The sequence below is a fragment of the Rhinoderma darwinii genome, chromosome 9 (assembly GCF_050947455.1).
Source record: "Rhinoderma darwinii isolate aRhiDar2 chromosome 9, aRhiDar2.hap1, whole genome shotgun sequence".
Taxonomy (NCBI): Eukaryota; Metazoa; Chordata; class Amphibia; order Anura; family Rhinodermatidae; genus Rhinoderma; species Rhinoderma darwinii.
Window position 1 is genome coordinate 24570316 of NC_134695.1, and position 22937 is coordinate 24593252.

The 22937-nt window shown below is 42.8% G+C and overlaps 1 protein-coding gene across 1 annotated transcript in view; it reads left to right on the forward strand.

Annotated features, from left to right (window-relative positions):
- The window catches only part of LOC142660297 (serine/threonine-protein kinase D1-like), a 256966-nt gene that overhangs the window by 134867 nt on the left and 99162 nt on the right, over positions 1–22937 (forward strand). Inside the window, exons 8-11 of the mRNA XM_075836887.1 lie at positions 3771–3918; positions 9314–9425; positions 11339–11416; positions 12609–12873. Of these exons, the coding sequence (XP_075693002.1) occupies positions 3771–3918; positions 9314–9425; positions 11339–11416; positions 12609–12873 (603 nt within the window). The remainder of the gene's footprint in view (positions 1–3770; positions 3919–9313; positions 9426–11338; positions 11417–12608; positions 12874–22937) is intronic.

Sequence of the window (22937 nt, forward strand, 5' to 3'; positions counted from 1 at the left end):
AGCAGAAACCGGATTACTGGATACATGCAACAACCGGATAACTGGATACAGGCAGGAACCGGATAACTGGATACAGGCAGGAACCGGATAACTGGATACAGGCAGGAAGAGGATTTCAGGACACATACAGGTGCCGGATTACTGGAAGCAGGCTGGTACCGGATTACTGGAAGCAGGCTGGTGCCGGATTACTGGATACAGGCAGGTACTGGATTGAAGGACACAGGCAGGTGCCGGATTACTGGAAGCAGGCTGATGTCGAATTACTGGTGTCAGGAAACCAACAAGTAATGAACACAGGGTATGGGATACAGGATACCGACTGTTAACGGACACAGGATACCGACTGGTAACGGATACAGGATACCGACTGGTAACGGACACAGGATACGGAACCTTCGCAGGATAACACAAGGTTAGTAAAACTTTGCTCAGTCACCGGGGAAGTGGGCAGGTCCAACTATATCCCTGGGTGTACACGGATAGACCTGGGGACACTTTACTGGCACGTGCGCTGGCCCTTTAAGACCGCGCACGCAACCTATGGGCACCAGGAGCAGAAAGCAGAGCATGCCGGCATCCCAGGGAAGGAGGAGGGAGAGACGCTGGTGGTGCGTACATACCAACTGACAGCTAAAGCCCCTGGGGGAGGGGAGAGGCTGGCAGTCCGCGGCCTTCAGCGCTACACTTACCCACTTGCACATATTTTCCTCCAGTCCCAGCATTCTCATTTTATGTACCAGCCTCTTATGCGGTACAGTATCAAATGCTTTAGAAAAATCAGGATATGACATCCAATGACTCACCCCTGTCCAGTCTAAAACTTACCTTGACTGCACCGAGCCCTTATAAATCCATGCTTATGTGGAACTATAAATGTATTTTCATTGAGATACTCCAGTATAGCATCTTGTGGAATATCTTCAAACATTTTAACCACAATAGAGGTTAAACTTACAGGCCTATAATTGTCTAGCTCAATTTCTGTCCCCTTTTTTTAATACTGGCATGACATTTGCATTGTGCCAGTGCTGTAGAACAGACCCTGTCATTATAAAATCCTGAAATATTAGAAATAATGGTCTGTTTTTTACTGTATTTAATTCCTATAGAAAATATTAGAGCATATATCTTTTTTCCTAAGACTTCTGACACCCACCCCACTTAATGATAGTACCTCTCCAAAGTAAACAGTTACGCACACAGCCTTGCACTGGTTATGCTAGTTAATTACTCCTGACAAATTAATCTCCTTATCATGGATGGTTGATATCTTGCTCTAAGGTGGAGTATATGTCTCGATTCTGTCGCTGCGTTGGTAAGTAACTAGTAAGTCTCGTCCTGAAGGAATTGGTAGCAGTAGTAATGATGGACAACTTCTTGCATATGACTTTTCCTGCTTATTATAAAGAAAAAGAAGGGTCGTAAAGTTTAGGACAGTCCTGCTTGTTTCAAAGGGGGCACAAAGTTTAATCCAGTGAGGATAGTTTCAAAGGGGGAAGAAAGTTTAGGCCAGTACTGCTCATTCCTAAGAGTACTAACTTTGGGCCTTTCCGACTTGTTTAAAAAAAAAAAAAAAAGGGGTTCTATCTTAATGCCAGTCCTGCTCGTCTTCCAGGGATTACTGTGCCACACTACACTCCTTCTAGCCTCAAAATATTTTACAGAACTTCCCTTTTATCAAGAGCCTAGTAATAGGCTCTTGAATGGTATTTGCTCTTTTCTATATCCCCTCTTTGATTCTGGTCTACTAGTCTTAACAGGCGTCGCTTCCATGATCCTGACAGGCGCTGTCTCTTCATCTCAGCTTGACCACATCATCCTTCTTTTCTTTGCTGTTGCCTCCTCTACAGGTCTTCTCTCATCCTCTGCACCATCGAAGTGACCGATCCCGCTCTGTCTGCTGGCCTTTTATAGACCATGTTAAGATTTATTTTTTTATTAAACATCTGTTTCACTCTTCAGTAAAAGAAAATTAATATTGTGCACACAAGAGACCAGATCCAGGTTAAGTCTCTGATCTAAAGTTTATTATATATTAGGTATTTTATAGATTTGAATACGCAAAATAGGCATAGCCAGTGACTCAATGGCAAGGTATATTCTTCAAAGCGTCACACGTTAGTAAAATCCAATAATATTTCATAAGTACTACAGAGTTAAAGTGCTCACTATGTATTTGTGAATTATTCAGCAATATTAGCAATAATCATAATAATTTTTAGAATTTTTTGTGTAAGCTATATCTAGCAATAATAATCCTTAGAATGGCACAGCAAAAGCAGCTATATTTACGGTAAAAGAAAAACATACTGAGAAACTGAGGAACATCACAGATATCAAGAAATAAGAAACACATAACTTTTAAATACTGTAATAAACTGCCAACATTTATTTTAAGTTTTTAAAATAAAGACCAGTTTAGCAGCCTTTTTATGCTGCTAAATAAATTTACATCTCAGACCAGCAGGGGGCAGGCCGTGATGTTGTGACGCACAATGCCTATGGCCCCATGCACATGAACGTATTTTTTACTGTCCGTAAATACCGGCGTAAATACGGGTCCTTGGTCACACGTATTCGTCACCAGTATTCCACCCGTATTTACGGGCACGTTTTCGCTGCAAAATTGCACTGCACTAATCGGCAGCCCTTCTCTCTATCAGTGCATGATAGAGAGAAGGTACAGCCCTTTCCGTAATAAAAGTAAAATAAATTCATACATACCCGGCCGTTGTCTTGGTGACGCGTCCCTCTTTCGACATCCAACCCGACCTCCCTGGATGACGCGTCAGTCTATGTGACAACTGCAGCCTGTGATTGGCCTGTGATTGGCTGCAGCGATCACATGGGCTGAAACGTCATCCCGGGAGGCCGGACTGGAGGAAGAAGCAGGGAGTTCTGGGTAAGTATGAACGTCTTTTTTTTTTTTTTTACACATTTATTTATATTGTGATCGGTAGCACTGTCCAGGGTGCTGAAAGAGTTACTGCCGATCGTTTAACTCTTTCAGCACCCTGGACAGTGACTATCTCTGGACGTCGCCTAGCAATGCTAATTACAGGAGCCCCATAGACTTCTATGGGCCTGCCCGTGCCGTAATTACGGCCTAAAATAGGACATGTTCTATATTTTTTAACAGCCCGGGCACCTTCCCGTAAGCATACGGGGAGGTATCCGTGGCCAATAGAAGTCTGACAGTGCTGATTGGCCAGCAATGCCCGTCGCAATGCAACAGGCCCTAGTGGTCCTCACCATTAGCTGCCGGTGGGTAAGCATTTTCCCTACACTACAGTAAAATCGACTTTTTAATTTTTCATTGGCCTTTGTAAAGGCCCCACTTATATACAGAAAATGGAGCTAGTGGTTTAAATCACTAGTCCTCCACTACACGACACAACATTTTGTTAAATGAATAAATTAATTAATGGACCCCTGTGTCCCTAGAGGCAAAATGTATCATTTGAATAATTAACTTAAAGCATAACACTGGCCAGCTATTACATTGCTAAATAGACCTGAATCAAGAAACGTGGTAATTATGAGACCTGGGTTAAACTAGACACTGACACCTGTAGCACCTCACGTAGCTCAGTAAGTATTGCTGCTACGAGGAATTGGAGGTTCTTGGATTGAATCCTGACCCTTTTAAGAATCTTCATGAGACAGATATGTTGAACTATGTTAAATACAAGTGCTTTAACCCAAAATGAATATTTTGAGGGAAATGTAACTAAAATGTAATTAAAATGTTGGTCCTCACTTTACAGATGGAGAAAGTTTTAGCCAAGAAGTTGAAGATGAAAATGAGAATGAGAGACCAGTAAACCTCAGTGGAAGTGCACAAGAGGAAGAGGAGATTTCTGTTAAAAGTACAGAAAGCACAGTTTGTCCATGTGATAACCCAATGTTTGATAGGTAAATATTCTTCCAACTGCATTAATAAATTGAAATTCAGGGATTATTTGCTTTAACAAAACAAAAAAGAAATAGACAAGGTCCGGAAATATTCAAGGCACTCTCTAGGTATATATATACCTAAAGAGTGCCTTGAATATTTCCAGAATGGCACCGTGCAATACGTATTGCACTTTTTAGGGAATCTTATTGGATAAAAAATCTCCTATATTTTTTATTATTTGCTTTAACCCCTAAATACCGAAGGTATTTTAAAGCTTAATGAGCAAGCAATTTTTTAAGTTTTTCCATTGTCGCATTCAAAGAGCTAGGGACTCATTCCTGGACTTTGTAGCGCAAATTAACTCCAATGAATTGAGTCTGAAATTTACAGCGGAAGCCGATAAACATGCATTGCCCTTTCTGGATGTTCTCATTGAACGTGATCCTAATGGATATATAAAAACAGAGGTGTTTTGGAAAAGTACCACAACTAACAGCCTCTCCTGAGAAGGGAGAGTTCACATCCATAAGCTCTTAAAAAGGGTATACCTAGGGGGCAATACCTCCCTCTCAGCAGGAACTGTTCTAAAACCTCAATGTTCAGGAGACAGGCTAAGGATCTCCGTACTAGTTTTAAACCCTCAGGGATATCCTGATCGCATTTTGCGGGAGGCATTTGAAATGGCTGTGGACAAGGAACGTAATTCTCTATTGGTCCCGATACTTAAAACAGAACAAAAAGATAAAGTCCAGGGTAATTGGGGTCTTAGATGAGGCTCATGGAGAAATTAGAAAGATCCTGGGAAGACATTGGAGGATTCTGTTGCATGACCAGGACCTGGGTAATATCCTGGGCCCAAGATCTTAAATTACCTTTAGTAGAGGGAGGAGTCTAAGGGATCGCCTAGTCAACAGCCATTATGCCCCACCACAGCCACAGGATAATTGGCTGTCCAGAAAGCCAATGGGGACATTTAGATATGGAACATGCCTTGTCTGTGACCAATTATTGCCCTCACGCACATTTACCAGCTCAGCAACTGGTGAACAGTTTGAAATCAGAGATTTCATTAACTGTAAATCCCGCGGAGTTGTATAACTGGCTAGATGTGAGTGTCCGATGGACTTTGTTGGGAAAACCAAGCGCGAATCTAGACGCAGGATGAGGGATCACTTTAATGATATCCAAAATGAGAGAGATACACCAATCTCACGACATGTCCATAGGGTACATCGTCGTAATCCTGCTTCTATGAAATTTACAGGAATCCAGGTGGTTCCCAAAAATTGTAGAGGGGGTAACTGGGATAAAACGATTCTTCAGGTAGAATGCAGATGGATCCACAGGATAAAATCTGTTAGTCTGGCAGGACTTAATAAGAATGTCAGTTTTGGCTACTTTTTGTGAAGTGTAGAAGAATAATAGGAGTTCAGACCTATGCATCATAAGCATAATGCAGCCACTATATTTTGTGTTGATCCACAGACCAGTATTCAATTCTACCTGATACTTCACTTGTGTGGGTGACACGATCACAGGCAGGGGCGTAACTAGAAAAGACAGGGCACCATAGCAACTTTTGACTGGGGCTCCCCTCCCCTGGGTGCCACATAACCCCCCCTCCTCTGGGTGCCACACAACCCCCCCTTTTAGATAGTGCCTCCCTGTATATTCCACCACACAGCGCCCCCTGTAGATAGCACCATACAGCCCCCCTGTAGACAGAGCCATACAAAGCCCCCTGTATATAGCGCCATACAGCCCCCTCCCTGTATAAAGCGCCATACAGCCACCCCTGTAGATGGAGCCATACAGCCCCCTCTCTGTATATAGCACCATACAGCCTCCTCCCCATATATAGCGCCATACAGCCCTCTCCCCGTATATAGCACCATACAACCCCCTGTAGATAGCATCATACAGCCCCCTGTAGATAGTGCCATATAGCCCCCCTGTAGATAGTGCCATACAGCCCCCTGTAGATAGCGTCATACAGCTCCCTCCCTGTATATAGCACTATACAACCTCCCTGTATATAGTGCCATATAGCCCCCTGTAGATAAAGCCATATAGCCCCTTGTAGATAACGCCATACAGCCCCCTCCCTTGTAGATAACGCCATACAGCCCCCCCTGTAGATAACGGCATACACAGGATAGGGGATACATGTGTGATCGAAAGTACCCCGAAGTGCTCCATGAGAAACCTCAGAATACCGGGGTCTGCATCCGGCAGCTCAATAAAAATGAAATGAGCGCTGGTCACGCATGCGCCCAAGCGCGACTGGTGCTCCATTCATTTCTACAGAGCTGCCGACACAGACCCCGGAAGTCCGAGGTTTCTCATAGAGAACTTCGGGGGGACTTTCGGTCCCCCATTCTCCTTATCGCTGAGGGTCCCAGCGATCACACATGTATCCCCTATCCTGTGGTTAGGGGATACATGCGTTCTGTAGGAACAACCCCTGTAATGGCAGAGCGGGGACCTCCCTTCTCTGCTGTAGTGTTCAGCGGCATCGCGCTGTAGCAGCCATTGCAGCTGGTAGCGGAGCCTCTGGCCATACAAGTGAAGTACCACAGGGTGTCACATATATCCATCTAATATGTCCCGATAATGTGTGAGTTTTAGGAGACTGGTTTAACTACAGTCCCTATATGATGCAGGGTCCGCTCATGCGGTCACTGGATAAATGGTTTTCAAGAGTTCTCTGCAATGCACTCCGCTGCAATGTTTCCTGATCAGGAGATCTGACAGCTCCTTTATGTTTTCTGAGCTGTTGGGATGCGCTGTTTGGTCCCCATGGTTACTCTATCTCACATGCCCAGATCCCTCCCCTCTTACATCAGGGACTAGGTAGCGCTGAGCTCTCTAGCCGCGCCTGCCTTGCTTTTGATTGGATACAGGGGTGGTGAGATCAGGGAGGTGGCGTGGCTATGATTATATAGCAGCAGCAATGCTGTGATCAGGTTGCCACTGCCATTATCAAAACTGTCCTGTTATGCTGCCAGTTTGCTCCCTGAAGAGCTAGTAAAAGAGGCTGGTGAAACATGTTGGAGCAGTGAAATTAATATAGGGATTATCTACCAGAATAGTATAAAAGCTCTGCTGGTTTGCTCTGACAAGAGCGGCCTCCAGACTCACAGCCTCCAACATAAACAGAGGAAAGGACTTCAACTCCCACACAAACAGGACTTGTGATCAGGGTCCAGGCTAGTGTGGGAATGTTAGATGTTAGTCGGTCCCTAGTGCACACAAAAAGAAAATGACACTAGTGGTTACAGTCCTGAGACTCTAACTCTGGTCGGAATTGTATTTTTTTGTATAGTTTCAAACAAATCCAATAAAGGTTACATTTTAGATTAAGGGTCACGTCCTGCCACTATTGTATATTAAGAAGAACTACTCTGAACGGCCACTTAAAGGCCCTTCATACGGACCAATGATTGGGTGAACGAGCATTCATGTGTAAAGAGGGCAAAATACAGCCAATGAATGAGCAAAGGCTCATTCAGCGGCTGATCGCCTATTTTATGCAGCAAAAAATATCATCGTTGTCGGCAGCACATCTCCTTGCGTACACAGGAAGATGAACTGCCGACATGATGCAAATGAATGAAGACGAACAATGGTAGAAACGATCATTTGTCCCAATACTAAACGATCGTTTCTCAGTTTAAGAGCAACCAGCACCGATTGACAAGCTGTATTGTTGATCGGCGCCCGTTTTAAAAGTGGTAAAAACAGGCGATATCTGCCCGAGTAAAACCATCGTAACTGTGATATATTGATCATGACCCATTATTAAAAAATAAAGAATGGTATATGTAATTATTACTTACCCATTCAAGCCCAAAAGGATGTCTACCTTTTTCAAAACAAAGTTTTAACCTTTTGAATTCCATGCACCTATAATACTTCATTATTATATGTTCAGCGCTTAGGAAGCAGTTCCATAATTACTGAAAGGCAGTGATGTGCATTTTGCAGACATACGGTGAAGAATTCCCACTGAGTATTTTTGCAGTGCTATTCTATATATGTTTAAAATAAAATAAACTTTGTCCGTGTCTTTTGGACCCAATAAACTAAAACAGGGATCTAGATAGTTATGTGAGATGCTGTGTATTCTGTCCTTCTAGAATACTAACTGCTTTGGATGAATTAGCAGGGAAGACTTCAGGCAATGAAGGCAAAAGTAGCAAAGGGGTTTACCTTAGGAGGTATTTTGGTACTAGAAAATAGCAAAAAATCAATGTGACTTAGGTCACATTCATGGCAAAAACAGAGTAGAAATATGAAAATGCTATTCAGTGCAAACATATCCCATCTATAGATGCCTTGTTCCTGTCAAGATAGCGTTCTTATCTGCCTCTCATTAGATCTTCAAATAAGAAATGTATAGAATTTGTAGCCAATGGTAAAGGACTATGAACTAAAGCAAATATGTGATAAAATAGTTTGTACAAGCAAACTACACTATATGAACAAATAAATGCAAAAAAAGGTCTGTAGGCTCGGCCATAAAAAGTTCTCATGTATAAATCATTGAGTTTTTATGACCAATGTAATGATCAGCTTTCCATTCTGCTGATTGGTACCTGGGACACTAACTTGCACCAAAGTCCTGGAGCCAGCAGGGTACCAAGACCCAAAACGAAGATGTCAGAAGAGAGGGTGAATTGTGTGATACGGTGGAGTTGCTTCTTTGGGTGTCTCTCTGGGACTGAAAGTAAATTATCCAAAGAAGCAAAACATATTTCAAGGGGAAAAAAAATAGGAAAATGAAATAAAATTGAGTAGATAATTACACACGAGACACAAATGTGATATATTAGATTGGTTGTCCCTCTGTTAAGTATTATTTTGGAAGAACAAAACTCCACTTGGATAGGCCAGGATCCTCAGGATGGGCCATCAATTTCTGATTGCTCGTGGTCCGACTCATGGCACCTCCGCCGATCAGCTGTTTAAAAGGAGCCATGTCGTTCATGCGGGAGCTGCTTCCCCTACATTCCCGTCACTGCTCGTACTGTGAATCGCTGACACACTTGTAGCGGCATTTCACAGTTTTACAGTACTCACTTTAATAGGAGAAGGCTGTAATACTCTGTAATGAACCACTACAAGTGTGTCTGCGATGCACAGAACGGAACAGGTAAGGAATGAAGAGAAATATCGCTTGCATGAGACCTGCGGCCCATTCAAAATAGCTGATTGATGGGGGTGCCGGGAGTCGGACCCCCACTAATTTGAAATTGATGGCCTATCAGATATTGAAGGTCATAAATTTCTTATACCTGAAAAACCCCTTTAACTCAGTGTTTTATCATTGGTTAAAGCGTACCTCGAATACTGACATTATATAGAAAAACAATTATTATTAACTAATAAACATTGTCTTTCTTTGTATAGTAACTTCATCCCACTCATGAGAGTCGTACAATCTGTGCGGTATAACAAAAAGAAAAACAGTTGTGTTTTGATGGAAGGCTGGCTCGTCCACTTTACCAGCAAGGACAGTATGGTGGGTAGAAAATTGACAAGGTTATTCAACTATCAACTATCAAAGTGACCGATTTTCACATGACAGTTCTGCAACAACTACTAGTAACAAATTGTGTTTGCAGAGCAAGTATCTGCGGGTTGTTGAGATGGGCAGTTTACTAAGTATCAGTGTCCAGCCTACCTCTGTGCAGGGATCCAGCATTTACACATTGGGAATGCCTGTAAACTTAGCATTTTGATGCACTTCCGAAAACGAGAATTTAAACCGTTCAATTAGATTTAATCATTCTGCACATTGTAACCACATGCAACAGGGTGACTGTTTTCAAGGTTTTCAACCTTTAAAGGTGTACGAGGGGAGAGGTCCCCTCCCCCTCTCCTAGACTTACTTGTGTTTCCATTGCAGGGGGATCAAAGATTGAAATCTGTGGGATGTGGGGGGGAAAAAACAGCGGTGTGCTTCACTTTATCTGGTCACGCCCCTTGTTACTCACTTAAATATGTAAACCACACCATCAGCGCACCAATTATACCACAATATAGTGGTCAGATACCAGTTCTACAGAGGCACCCTGCAGAGTATCATCTCGCTGCAGACCATACAAGAGAATACAGCACTGATCACACGCGGTCAGACAGAATTTATAACAATTGAATGGACCTATCACCTCTCCTGACATGTTTGTTTTAGTAAATACTTGTATTACCTATGAAATAACAAACCTGGATAACCTTTTCTTCTAACTGCATTTTTCTGTTCCTCTGTTATTCCTCCTGGAAAAGTATACATAAATTAGCAACTGGGTGTTACCATTCCCTTGTCAAAGTGGAGTGTCCCTTTACACTTTGACACTTTCCAATTATCGCTGACCGCATCATCATACTGTATCAGGATGCATCCTATTGACAAGGGCAATGGTAACAATCAGTTTTCAATTAGAGCATTTTTCTAGGACTATTGATTGCATACAACTTAATGTATGACTTTGTACTGCAGCTGCAGATCCATAGTTAGAATGTATTAATGTTAAACTAATTTCTCCAGGCAGGCCAGGCATTATGCGAAAATTTCCAGGATAGCAGAATGTCCCAACATAAAGTTCTAAGCAAAGATGCTCCAGAATGGTGGTTGAGTACAAGATTTTACTATAACAAACATGTCAGGAGAGGGGGCAGGTCCTCTACAAATCCAGTGACACATAGGCAACGTCTTCTCTGATGGGAGTCATTCGCTTTCCTTTTTCTCTCCATCTAGCCCAGACCTCCATTACGACTTCCCTCAACAAGTGCAGAGTTTCTTGCCCAGACATCTTTGGCCCCTCGCTTCTGCAGCCACCCCCAGCCTTGGTAGCAAAAGAGACCCTAGACCACACCGCCAAATTAAGTTAGACCCCAGACCAGACCTCTAAATTAAATTAGACCTCAGTATAAATTCAGACCCCAGACTAGACAGGACTTGAGCCCATGCTCCAGAGACCAGACCAGACCCCAGTAATGACCCCAGATCAAACAGCAGAGATAACCCCAGACCCTACCTAGGGATGACCCACACAGACGACCTCAGACCAGACCCCAGATACCAGACCCAGAGACCAGACCACAGTAATGACCTCAGACCAGATCCCAGAGATGACCGCAGACCAGATGGTAGAGATGACCTCTGACGAGGCACTCAAATACACTCTTCTCTTTGTTCCCATGCTCCTCTTCAGCTGTCGCGTCTGTACACATGGTTCTAATGCTGTTCTCATAGTAATTGATGGACTGCTATATATCTGGCCGTATACATGGCAGCCATAAATCACTGGGATCAGGGCGGGTAGAGTCAGGACGAACACTCATGAAAACACTGGACACTAAACTAAACTTAAAGTAATAATATTCTGATATTTCAAATTCTAAGTGTAATATGAAATTTCATTTATCCTGCAGAGGAAAAAACATTACTGGCAGCTGGAAAGTAAATGTATAACTTTATTCCATAATGAAACTGGTGGCAAGTTTTACAAGGTAAGTACTTTGTAGTATTGTGTACCTGTTAGGGCGGATTTACACGAACGCGATATACGTCCGTGCCACTCGCGTGTTTTTCACGCGTGTCGCATGGACCTATGCAAGTATGGGGCAGTGCAGACTCTCCGTGATAAACTCATGCTTCTGTGTTTTTCGCGCATCACGCACCCATTGAAGTCGATGGGTGCGTGAAAATCACGCGCACCACACGGAAGCACTTCCGTGGGACGCGTGTTATTCGCGCAACAGCAGTCAAAAGTATGTTTGGAAACAGAAAAGCACCACGTGCTTTTCTGTTTACAAACATCCAAACGGAGTGTCATAATGATGGCGGCTGCGTGAAAATCTCGCAAAACGCCGCGTTTTTTGCTTGCGCAAAAACGCACATGCTCGTGTAAATCCGCTCTCAGGACAACAGTTGTTCTACCAAACATATGCAATAATGATTAAATGTTTGTGGGTAGGTAACACATGATTAATAAATCCAAATACCTGACTTCACCAGAAATGGTATGACACTGCATGACTTAACCATGCCAGATTTCTAGAGTTTAAGATTTTATACTGAGCTAACGAGGGAATCAGCGACTCCCACACTATTCAGCAAGAAGATGATTTCCTAAGATTGTATTGGAAAATAAAATTAAGTGGGGAACCCCTTACATGCAACAATACTCTTGATTTGATCATAATCAGTTATAGAGCATACCATTGATTCATTTCTGATCATTAAAGTATACATTATTGAGCAATAGAGCTCAATGTGACATATACTGTAACTGCACTAGGACTAAACCAGGTCACATCACTATTTTCTCGAGTTAATACAAAAAAGTTTATAATATTATATATAATATTAAAACAAATTTATCTCATGAGACTTAATAAGTAAACCACCTACAGTGCTGTGATAACGTTTGTTCCCTTCTGCATGCAGTTTAAAGTTAAAGGGGCAGTTAGTTTTTTTTACATGGGTTATATGGAAATAAGAAAGCCCTGTTTACTCAGATACCCTTTGTCTAATATACATTTTGTGTAAAGATCAGAATTCAAATTAATCTAGTGTGAAAATAATCAATAATTTGGTACGTTCGAAACGCTGAATTATTCGAGAACCTGTTCTCTAAAACAATTTACATATATTCATAGTAAATAATAATACACAAATTTTTTTACAATTACATTTTAGGAATTGCCTCTTTCTGATATCCTTCACATTGAGGCTTTTGAAAAAAACGTCAGTGGCCAGACAAATGATGGGGAGACACCTCACTGCTTTGAGCTGTTGACAGCCACCTTGGTCTATTATGTTGGGGAGCGTCATCGTAATCCACAGGCTGGTTACAACAGTGCAGATTCTGGAGAAACCTGGTATAGATCGATTCGTCATGCCCTGATGCCTTGCATGAATGAGAGTACCACAGTAAAGAATTCAGCCCATTCAAGTATCCCAGGTGGGAAGATGTTTAAAATCTGCCTACCTAAGTGTATTCTATTTAAAGTGGAAACAGGGGCGTAACTCTAAAGGGATGGGCTCCATAGAAAACTTGTGAATGGGCTCCCGTCTTGATCGAAAACATTTACCAGCTCCATGTAAAAGTTAAGACTTTTACTGATTTTAATTATCAGAACAGACAACCTAAAAAAAATATTTATACCCCAGACCCGGCCCCAATATACTAGTCTTAATGGTCTTCTCAGTCCACAAAAGGCGGAGATACACTCCAATTTACGAGTCTCACTGTAAATATACACTGTTCCAATTACACTGTTCCTGGATTTGACCTTATAATATAAATCACAATTTTTGTTCCTGGAACCTGTATCTGTAAATACATCTGCCTTAGCCCCAAATAATTTGCCCTGTGATAAACACTAACGTATATATGATAGTTTACCTCTCAATACTACAGTCACGCACTTACTAAATAATACTATTATGCAAGGGCCAAATAATACCCACACACCAAAACCAGAAATAACAACCACGAAAACAAATATAACCAATAATATTACCGCACAGTGCCTAAATACCAGTTCTACACTGGCAGTCTGCAGAGTATTATTATGCTGTGAATACAGTGCAATGAGTACAATACAATTAAATCTAGTGGCTCACAAGCAACGTCTTATTAGACATAATAACTTTTCTCTGCATACAACCCAGAGTGCCATGACAACTTTTCCCAGTCATGAATTGTCTCTGCAGAGTTTGCTGTCAAGATGTGTTTAGCTCTTCGCTTTTCCAGCATCATCCCCACATCTATATAACTTTCTATCCTATTGCCCCACGTTAAGTGTTCTACTGCAGGAAAAATAGTGCCATCAAGATAGTGCCCCCAAAAATAGTGGGAAACAGATTGTACTCCACACTGTAATAGTGTCCCCTCAGTTCCCCACACAGTAATAGTGCCCCCTGTGTGTAAAGTACACATTAATAGTGTCCCCACACAGTAACAGTGCCCCTTTGTGCCCCACACACTTTCATAGTACCCTCTTTGTGTGGCACACAGTAATAGGGCCTACACACAGTGATGATGCCCCCTTAGTGCCCCCTCACGGTATTAATGCCCCCTTAGTACCCTGCACACAGAAGGGATGCCTCCTTAGTGTAACACAGTAAGGATGGGGCTTAGTGGCCCATATAGTAATAATGCTCCCTTAGTGGCCCATGTAAAAATGATGCCCCCTTTGTGCCCCCTCACAGTAGTAATGCTCTCTTAGTATTCCATCTCACAGTAAGGGTACCTATTTAGTGCCTCCTCACAGTAACTATGCCCCCCTTATAGGACCACATAAAAATGATGACCCATTAGTGCCCCCACACAGTAAGAATACTTCCTTAGGGCCCCCACATAGTAAGGATGCCTGCTAAGTGCCCCACAAAGAAATGATGCCCCCTTGGTGTCCCATCACAGTAATAATGCCCCCTTAGTAATCCTTAACAATAAATTTTGTGCTCTGTATGTGGCACACAAGTAATAGCGCCCCCATACAGTGATGATGTCCCCTTAGTACCCCTCACAAAGTAAGGATGCCCGCTTAGTGCCTCCTCACCCTAACTTTTTCTCATTAGTGCCCCCACACAGTAAGGATGCTTAGTGCCCCCCACATAATAAGAATACCCCCAGGGTGCCCCCACATAGAAATGATACCCCCTTAGTGCCCTCTCACAGTAATAGTGCCCGCTCTGTGCCCAACACACAGTTAAGATGCCACCTTACAGTAATAATGTCCCCTTAGTACCCCTCCCACAATAAGGATGCCCTCTTTGTGCCCCACACACTATAGGGATGCTCCTTAGTGCCCCCACACAGTAAGGAGGCTTAGTGCCCCCCACATAATAAGAATACCCCCAGGGTGCCCTACCTAGAAATGATGCCCCCTTAGTGCCCTCTCACAGTAATAGTGCCCTCTCTGTGCCCCACACACAGTTAAGATGCCCCCTTACAGTAATAATGTCCCCTTTGTACCCTTCCCACAATAAGAATGTCCTCTTTGCGTCCCACACAGTAAGGATGCTCCCACACATTAAGGATGCCCACTTAGTGTCCCCCACACAGTTAGGATGATTTCTTAGTATTCCCATAGAGTAAAAATTCACCCTTAGTGCCTTCACAAAAATTATGCCTCCTTAATACCCCCACACAGTTGGATGCCCCTTAATGCCCTCACATAGTAAGGATGCACCATTACCCACACACGGTAAGAATGCTTCTTTAGTTCCCCCACGTAGTAAGAATATTCCCTTAGTGCCCCACATAGAAATTATGCCCCACTTACTGCCCCCCCACAGTAATAGTGCCCTCCTAGTGGTGCCCCGCACACAGTAAGGATACCCTCTGGTGCCCCCCTTAGTGCCCTCAAAGTAATAATGCCCCCTTTGTACCCTTCACATAGTAAGGATGCCCTCTTAGTGTCCCCACATAGGAATTATGCCCCTCAGTAAAGATGCCCCTTTAGAGCCCCACATAGTAGTACCTTTCGCACAGTAATGATGCCCACAGCAGAGGCATAGCTAGGTTCTCTTGCACCCGGGACAAAGATTTAGATTGCACCCCCCCCCCACTTCTTTCCCGACATCTACTTACCCCTTTCCATGTTTGCTTTTTCTACCAACCAATGAGGTGCCATTTTTTTCAAATTTTTTTATGTAACTCGAGCACAAAACCATTTGTACATTTTATAAGCAGTATAGTTATATATGGTAGTTAACATAATAACTTAAGAAAATAAATTAAAGAGGTCAGTGTGCTGACTAAAACAAGTTGTATAACTGAGACTAATGATACTATATGGTAACGAACAGCCTCCTCTTGTAGATAGTGTCACACCCCCCTTGTAGATACTGCTAGACAGCCTTCCTTGTAGATAGTGCCACACAGCCCCCTGTAGATATTACAACACTCCCCCAGTAGATAATGCCACACTCACCACCTAGTAGATCGTGCCACAACCCCGTAGATTGTGCCACGCACCCCCTTGTAGATAGTGCCACACAGGCCCCCTGTAGATAGTGCCACACAGGCCTAGTGCCACACAGCTCCTCCTTGTAAATACAGCCACACTCCCCCCCTGTAGGTAGTGCCAAACAACCTCCCTAAAGATAGTGCCACACCCCCATTGTAGATAAAGCCACACAGCCCACCCTTGTAGACAGTGCCACACACACAGCCTGGTAGATAATGTCACCACGCCTGTAGATAGTGCTACACCCCTCCCTGTAGATAGTGCTATTGGGGCTCTCTCTAGAAGTGGAATCCCCAGCCAGAGCGTTGCCGGGAATACTTTCCTCAATGCTCTGGCCGGGTATTATTTTCCTGTAGGAGCCCCTGACGTCACGGAAAGTTTCCTGCTCGGCCATAATATTCAATTTCTAAAATAAAATGAAAAAAAAACACGGCGCCACATAGTGCAGATGAGTATAAAAGGGACAGGGGAACACATAATATAACGTGCTCACCTTGAGAATGTGAATACTGGCAAGTATCACAATTAGGAGTATGAAATGCACTTAGCAAATTGACAAGAAGAAGCTGCTGCCCGGTTCCATAGGCAATAATCACAAGGAGTTGCCGAGATTGAGATAATGTATAAAGCAGAAAAAAGAAACACAGTGGCGCTGCTTAGGATGAAAATGAACCCAAGTTCATGTTTAATAATGATTTAAATCGAATGAATGCTACACGTTTCAACACCGGACTGGTGTCTTCGTCAGGCAAGAAAAATACATACAATCGACATAGGTATATATATAAGGGGGTAAACATCAATAATGTAATAATTAGTTGATTGGATGAATTGAATACGTTGCAACAGCGCGCCGAAAAAAACGCCAAAGAGAGGCGGGTCAGAGTTCAAAGATCAAATAAACACGAGGCTGGTTGTATGCAGCCACGGAAAAAATAAAATAAATACAAGTGTGTAAACATTAAAACATTAAAACGTTAGCAATATGAAACATTGTGTGTGAAAAAATACAATTGCAATACAAAAACTGCAAAGTTATTATAAGTATAAATATAAAAAAACTCGAGTAGAGAGGAATGACAGTTAATATGACAGGGTTTAATCAGAGTCAAGGCAACATTACATATTTCAAAATTGCACATTATTTCCGTTTTCTATTCTTTTTTTCCCCTTATTTTCCATCTCATCCAAATTGACTGTCTTTTTCGCATATCATCTTGCGATTTAGTTATTAAACATGAACTTGGGTTCATTTTCATCCTAAGCAGCGCCACTGTGTTTCCTTTTTCTGCTTTATACATTATCATAATATTCAATTGTATCTGCATCCTGAGGATACAGATACAATTGAATATGGCACTTGCCAGGACACATCCGGGACAGTAATTTGCCGGGACGGTCTCTGTGAATTCAGGACAGTCCCAGCAAGTTCGGGACTTTTGGCAACTATGCCTGTTCCACCCGGCCCAGTGACCCCCTTCCTTTCCTCCAAGTTGCACCCAGGGCACATGCCCTGCGTTCCCCAATAGCTACGCCCCTGCCCCCAGTTCCCCCTTCACAGTATTAATGGCCCCTTAGTGTCCCACATTAGTGATGCCCCGTTATTGTTCCCACACAGTAGTGATGCCCCCTTAGTGTCACCTCATAGTTTTTATGTCCCCTTCCCCCCACACAGTAAGTATGGTTACTTAGTGCCTCCACATAGCAATGATGCCCCCTAAATGTCCCCCTCACAATAATACAGCCTTCTAAGTGTCAGCTCACAGTAATTATGCCGCATTTGTGAATTAGCGCTTGGCGAATGCAGGCACTATGATGTTACTGCATCGTGCCACTCTGCGCTAATGTTAGGGGTCAGTGAGTGAATCGAGAAGAAGAGAGCAGATGCCTCCTTGCTCCACCACTGCTTTTATTTGTATCATCGTCCTGAGCAGAGGCGCACAGGTAATGTACTTTGCCGTGAATTTTCCCGGTGGGCCAGCCGCTCCACTGATCAAGGTCCACTGTAATACTCTCCTGTACAGTCCTGCATACACCTGTGTATGTGGGTACTGAACAGAGATATAATGCAATTTCCACATACACAGATGTATGCAGGAGCCTTCAGTCACACAGTCTGCTTGTTACTGTGACTACAGGACCTTTGAAAGAACATCATGTGACCATTACGGGATCAAAGGTCCTTGAGCCACAGCAAATATCTGGGTAACAGTTAGAATGCGGTGTAGAGGAAAGAGTGTAAGGGAGACTAGTTCTGATCTGGAACACTCCAACAAGTTTGCCAAGTTGGCGAATGAGGGGGGCGTCAGTTCAGTAGTAGCACTGCTGCAGCTAGACACGTCCTCTAGCAACCAGGGGAATGTCTGCTCCAGTAAGGAGGGGAATGGAAGCAGGAAGGAAAGGCTAAACAGATCCTGGTAGTTGGAGACTCTATTATTAGGGGAACAGATAGGGCAATCGGTCACAAAAGCCAGGACTACCGAAAAGTTTGCGGTCTTCCGGGTGCCCGGTTTCGGCATATTTTGGATTGGGTTGACAGATTATTTTGAGGGGCTGGTGAAGACCAAGCGGTCATGTGCACAAATGACAAAGTTAGACGTAGGTGTACGTTCATAAAACATGATTTAAGCAACTTCGGTAACAAACTCAGCGCAAAGACCTCAAGTGTAGTATTGTCAGAAATACTCCATGTACCACACACCAAAGAGACAGTGGGAGATGAATACGTGGCTAAAGAATTGGTGTAGGAAGGAGGGGTTTGGATTTTTGGAGAACTGGGCCGACTTCTCTGTTGGCTACAGATTCTACGGTAGGGATGGGCTGCACATAAATGGGGAAGGGTGCAGCTGTGTTGAGGGAAAAGTTGGCTGGAGGAGTGTTTAAACTAGGGAATAGGTGGAGGGCAGTTACTTTATAGAAGGGGAGGACAGTGTAGCTAGTTAGCTGGAGCAAAGAAATTAACATGGGGTGGAATAGAGAAATGGGTTAGAACAGTTAATAGGAATAAGAAGAAAAGTAGTACGAATGAACATATAAAGTGCATGCATACTAATGCGAGAAGCCTCAATAACAAGATTGAGGAATTTGAGTTTATAATGCTGGAGGAGAATTGTGACATAATGGGGATAAGTGAGACATGGCTAGATTATACGTAGCTATGACTGGGTTGTTAATTTGCAGGTTTACTGCCTGTTTTGGAATGATCGTACTAATAAGAAAGGAGGGATGAGTTTGTTTATATGTAAAATCCTGCCTAAAACCCATCCTGCGTGATGATATCTATGAGGGAAATTATTATTTGGAGTCCCTATGGGTGGAAATAAGGGGAGGGAGAAAAAATAGGGGTTTGTTATAAGTCTCCAAGTATAATGGAAGAAGCAGAAAATCAACTAATAGAGCAAATAGATGAGGCAGAAAATCATAATGAAGTCATTATTATGGGGGACTTTAACTACCCTGATATAAACTGGGAGGCAGAAACCTGCAGGTCCAACAAAGGAAACCGGTTTTTGACAATAATTAAAGACTATTACCTTTCACAACTGGTGCAGGACCCAACAAGAGGGGTGCACTTCTAGGCCTAATTTTAACCAATAGGCCGGACAGGATATCAAAAGTACAGGTTGGGGGTCACCTAGTTAACTACAACATAAATACGTTTTTATGTATTCTTTAATAATATCTTTGGTAGCGTACCTAGAAAAACACCAAACTTCAGAAAGGCCAATTTTTTATGGGCTAAGGGATGACCTTAAGAGCATAAACTGGCACAATGTCCTAAAAAATAAAAATACACAAACTAAATGGGATGTTTTTAAAAGCCTCCTAAATAGGTCCTGTGAAAAATATATACCTTATGGGATTAAACAAACTAGAAACAGGATGAAACCGATGTGGTTAAATAAAACCATAAAGGGGGCAACACATGATAAAAAGTGTTAAAATTGCTAAAGCAGGATGAAAGTGACGAGGTATTAAATAATTATAAAGGGAAAAATAAGTTGTGTAAAAGACAAATAAAGGCAGCAAAGATTGAAACAGAGAGACTCGCTGCCAAAGAAAGTAGAAATAACCCAAAAATATTTTTCAAATACATAAATAATAAGAAACTGAAAGTATTGGCCCTCTCAAATATAATCTGGAAGTAATGATGGAGGAGGATGAGGAAAAGTCCAATCTATAAAACGCCTTTTTCTCTACTGTATTTACACAGGAAAATCCAATGTCAGACGACATGATTAGGGATGAAGTAAATTCTCCATTAAATGTCACCTGCTTAACTCAGCAAGAAGTGCAGCGCCGCTTTAGAAACACTGAAATAGACAAATCACAAGGTCCGGATGGTATACACCCCTGCGTTCTGCAGGACTTAAGTACCGTGACAGACAGACCCTTATTTCTGATGTTTAAGGATTCTATCATGACTGAGTCTGCTCCACAGGACTGGCATATAGCAAATGTGGTGCCAATATTCAAAAAGGGGTCAAAAAGTGAGCCCGGAAACTATAGACCTGTAAGTTTATCCTCCATTGTGGGTAAAATATGTGAGGGTTTTCTACGAGATGCTATTCTAGAGTATCTCAATGCAAATAAACTGTTAATGGAACATCAGCATGGGTGTAGCGCCAGCGGACGCTGACCGCCGATGTTCCCCTCCTGCTGGTGGTCATGGCCTCCAGCTAGACTGTGATCACTGGCGCCCGCCTCCTCCGGGACGCCGGCGAGCTCTGAGCAGGGTCAGGCAGAGAGCACGATCTGCCTACAGTAAAAGTGTCCCCAGCCTATCCCTGGATATTCTGGACTATTAAGGGAACCCTGCCCACTATCCCAGTGCATGAGCAACTAACCTAGTGTTAGCCTGCGAACGTTCTGTATGCTGTGTCTGTTACCTGTCAGTATCCTGTGTCCGTTACCAGTCGGTGTCCTGTATCCGCAAACAGTCTATATCCTGCATCATGTGTCCGTAACCAGTTGGTATCCTGCATCCTGTGTACTGTGTCCATGACCAGTCAGTATCCTGCATCATGTGTCCGTGACCAGTCGTTATCCTGTACTCTGTATGTTGTGGCCGCTTCAAGTAATTCGGCATCAGCCTGCTTCAAGTAATCCGGCACCTGTCTGCTTCCAATAATCTGACACCAGCCTGCTTCCAGTAATCCGGCACCAGCTTGCTTCCAGTAATCCGGCACCAGTCTGCTTCCAGTAATCCGCCACCAGCCTGCTTCCAGTAATCCGGCACCAGCCTGCTTCCAGTAATCCGGCACCAGCCTGCTTCCAGTAATCTGGCACCAGCCTGCTTCCAGTAATCCGGCACTAGATTATATCCACTACCTGCAATCTGACTGTATCCAGATGCCACCAATGTACCATTGAATAGAGAATAGCCCACTGGATCCACAACCCCATTGGACGTTAGAATGGGGAATGGGTTTACGAGGGATCGGCCCTGTCAATCCAATCTGATTATCTTCTGAGGAGGTGAATTGTAGACTGGACCTGGATAAGGCTGTGGATGTGGTGTATCTAGACTTTTCAAAGATGTTTAATACTGTGACTCATAAAAGGTTGGTATATAAAATAAAAATACTGAGACCGGGGGGAAAATATGTGTAATTGGTTCAACAACTGGATCAGTGATAGAAAACAGAGGGTGGTTATTAATGGTGCATACTCAGAGTGGGTCACAGTTACCAGTGGGGTTCCACAGGGGTCAGTATTGGGTCATCTTTTTAATATGTTTATAAATGACCTTGTAGAGGGTTTACAGAGTATCATTTCAGTATTTACTTTACAGAGTTTAGTAATCTGCAATCAACACAGGAAATTATGTAATACTACAGAGGTATTTGGGAAGCTGAAGATTTGGGCAGAGAAATGGCAAATTAATTTTAATATGGATAAATGTAAGGTTATGCACTTGGGCCGTGGAAACAAATTTTATAATTATGCATTAAGTGGTAAAACACTGTGTAAATCTACTACTGAAAAAGATTTAGGGACATTGGTGGACAGAAAATTTACCATTAGCAACCCGTGCCAGGCAGCTGCTGCCAAGGCAAATAAAATCATGGGATACATCAAAAGAGGCATAGATGTTCATGACACAAACATAGTTTTGCCTCTATACAAATCACTAGTCAAACCATGTGTAATATTTCGTACAATTTTTGACAAAGAGGGACATGGCTGAACTAGAACAGGTGCAAAGATGGGGAACCAAGGTAATTAAGGGAATGGGTGGATTGCAGTACCATCAAACTTGGGGCTATTCAGTTTCGAAAAAAGACTGTTATGGGGTGATCTAATTACAATGTACGAATAGATAATTGGACAGTACTGAGATCTTTCTAATGATCTTTTTAGTGGGAAAGGGGAAAAAAAAAGGAAAAAGAACACAGGCGCTCCTCTAAGGTAACAACGTATGGATGGGATCTATAACAAGGAAATGGGATTGTGGACACAGATCATAAGTGAACAGAAAGGGGTGATCACGGTACTCACCTTCTGTGTTAGTGCAGGATGGTCGGCACAATTCGAATCTTAGATGTGGGGGTCAATAGGCTCCGTGTGGCAACAGTATGCAGACCTCTTGGAGTGGACACCGGTAGCTGGTTTGGCACCAGAACACCCGGTGAAAGTAAAGTCCAATGGATTCCAAATAGAAAAAAAATCACTCCTTCATGTGGCACTCCTGTGTTGCTTGTGGCTTATGCCAGAATGGTAATTACACAGTTCCCAGGTGCCCAGGTGGTTGAGTAAAAAAATGATTTATTTCTCTAAAACAATGTTGATAATTACAACAAAATAAATGATAAAATAGCGACACGTTTCAACCTAGTAACTAGGTCTTCCTCAGGCTTGATAAAAATGCTAAGGTCCCATTCACACAACAGTATTTTCATCTATCCTGAAATACTGACCGTAAATACGGATCAGTAGGAATCCGTATTTCATCCGTATATACGGAAGGGTGTCCGTAAACACGGTCCGTATTGCATCCGTATATACGGATCCTTACAAAAAGAGGGAGGTTGCAAAATATGTCATC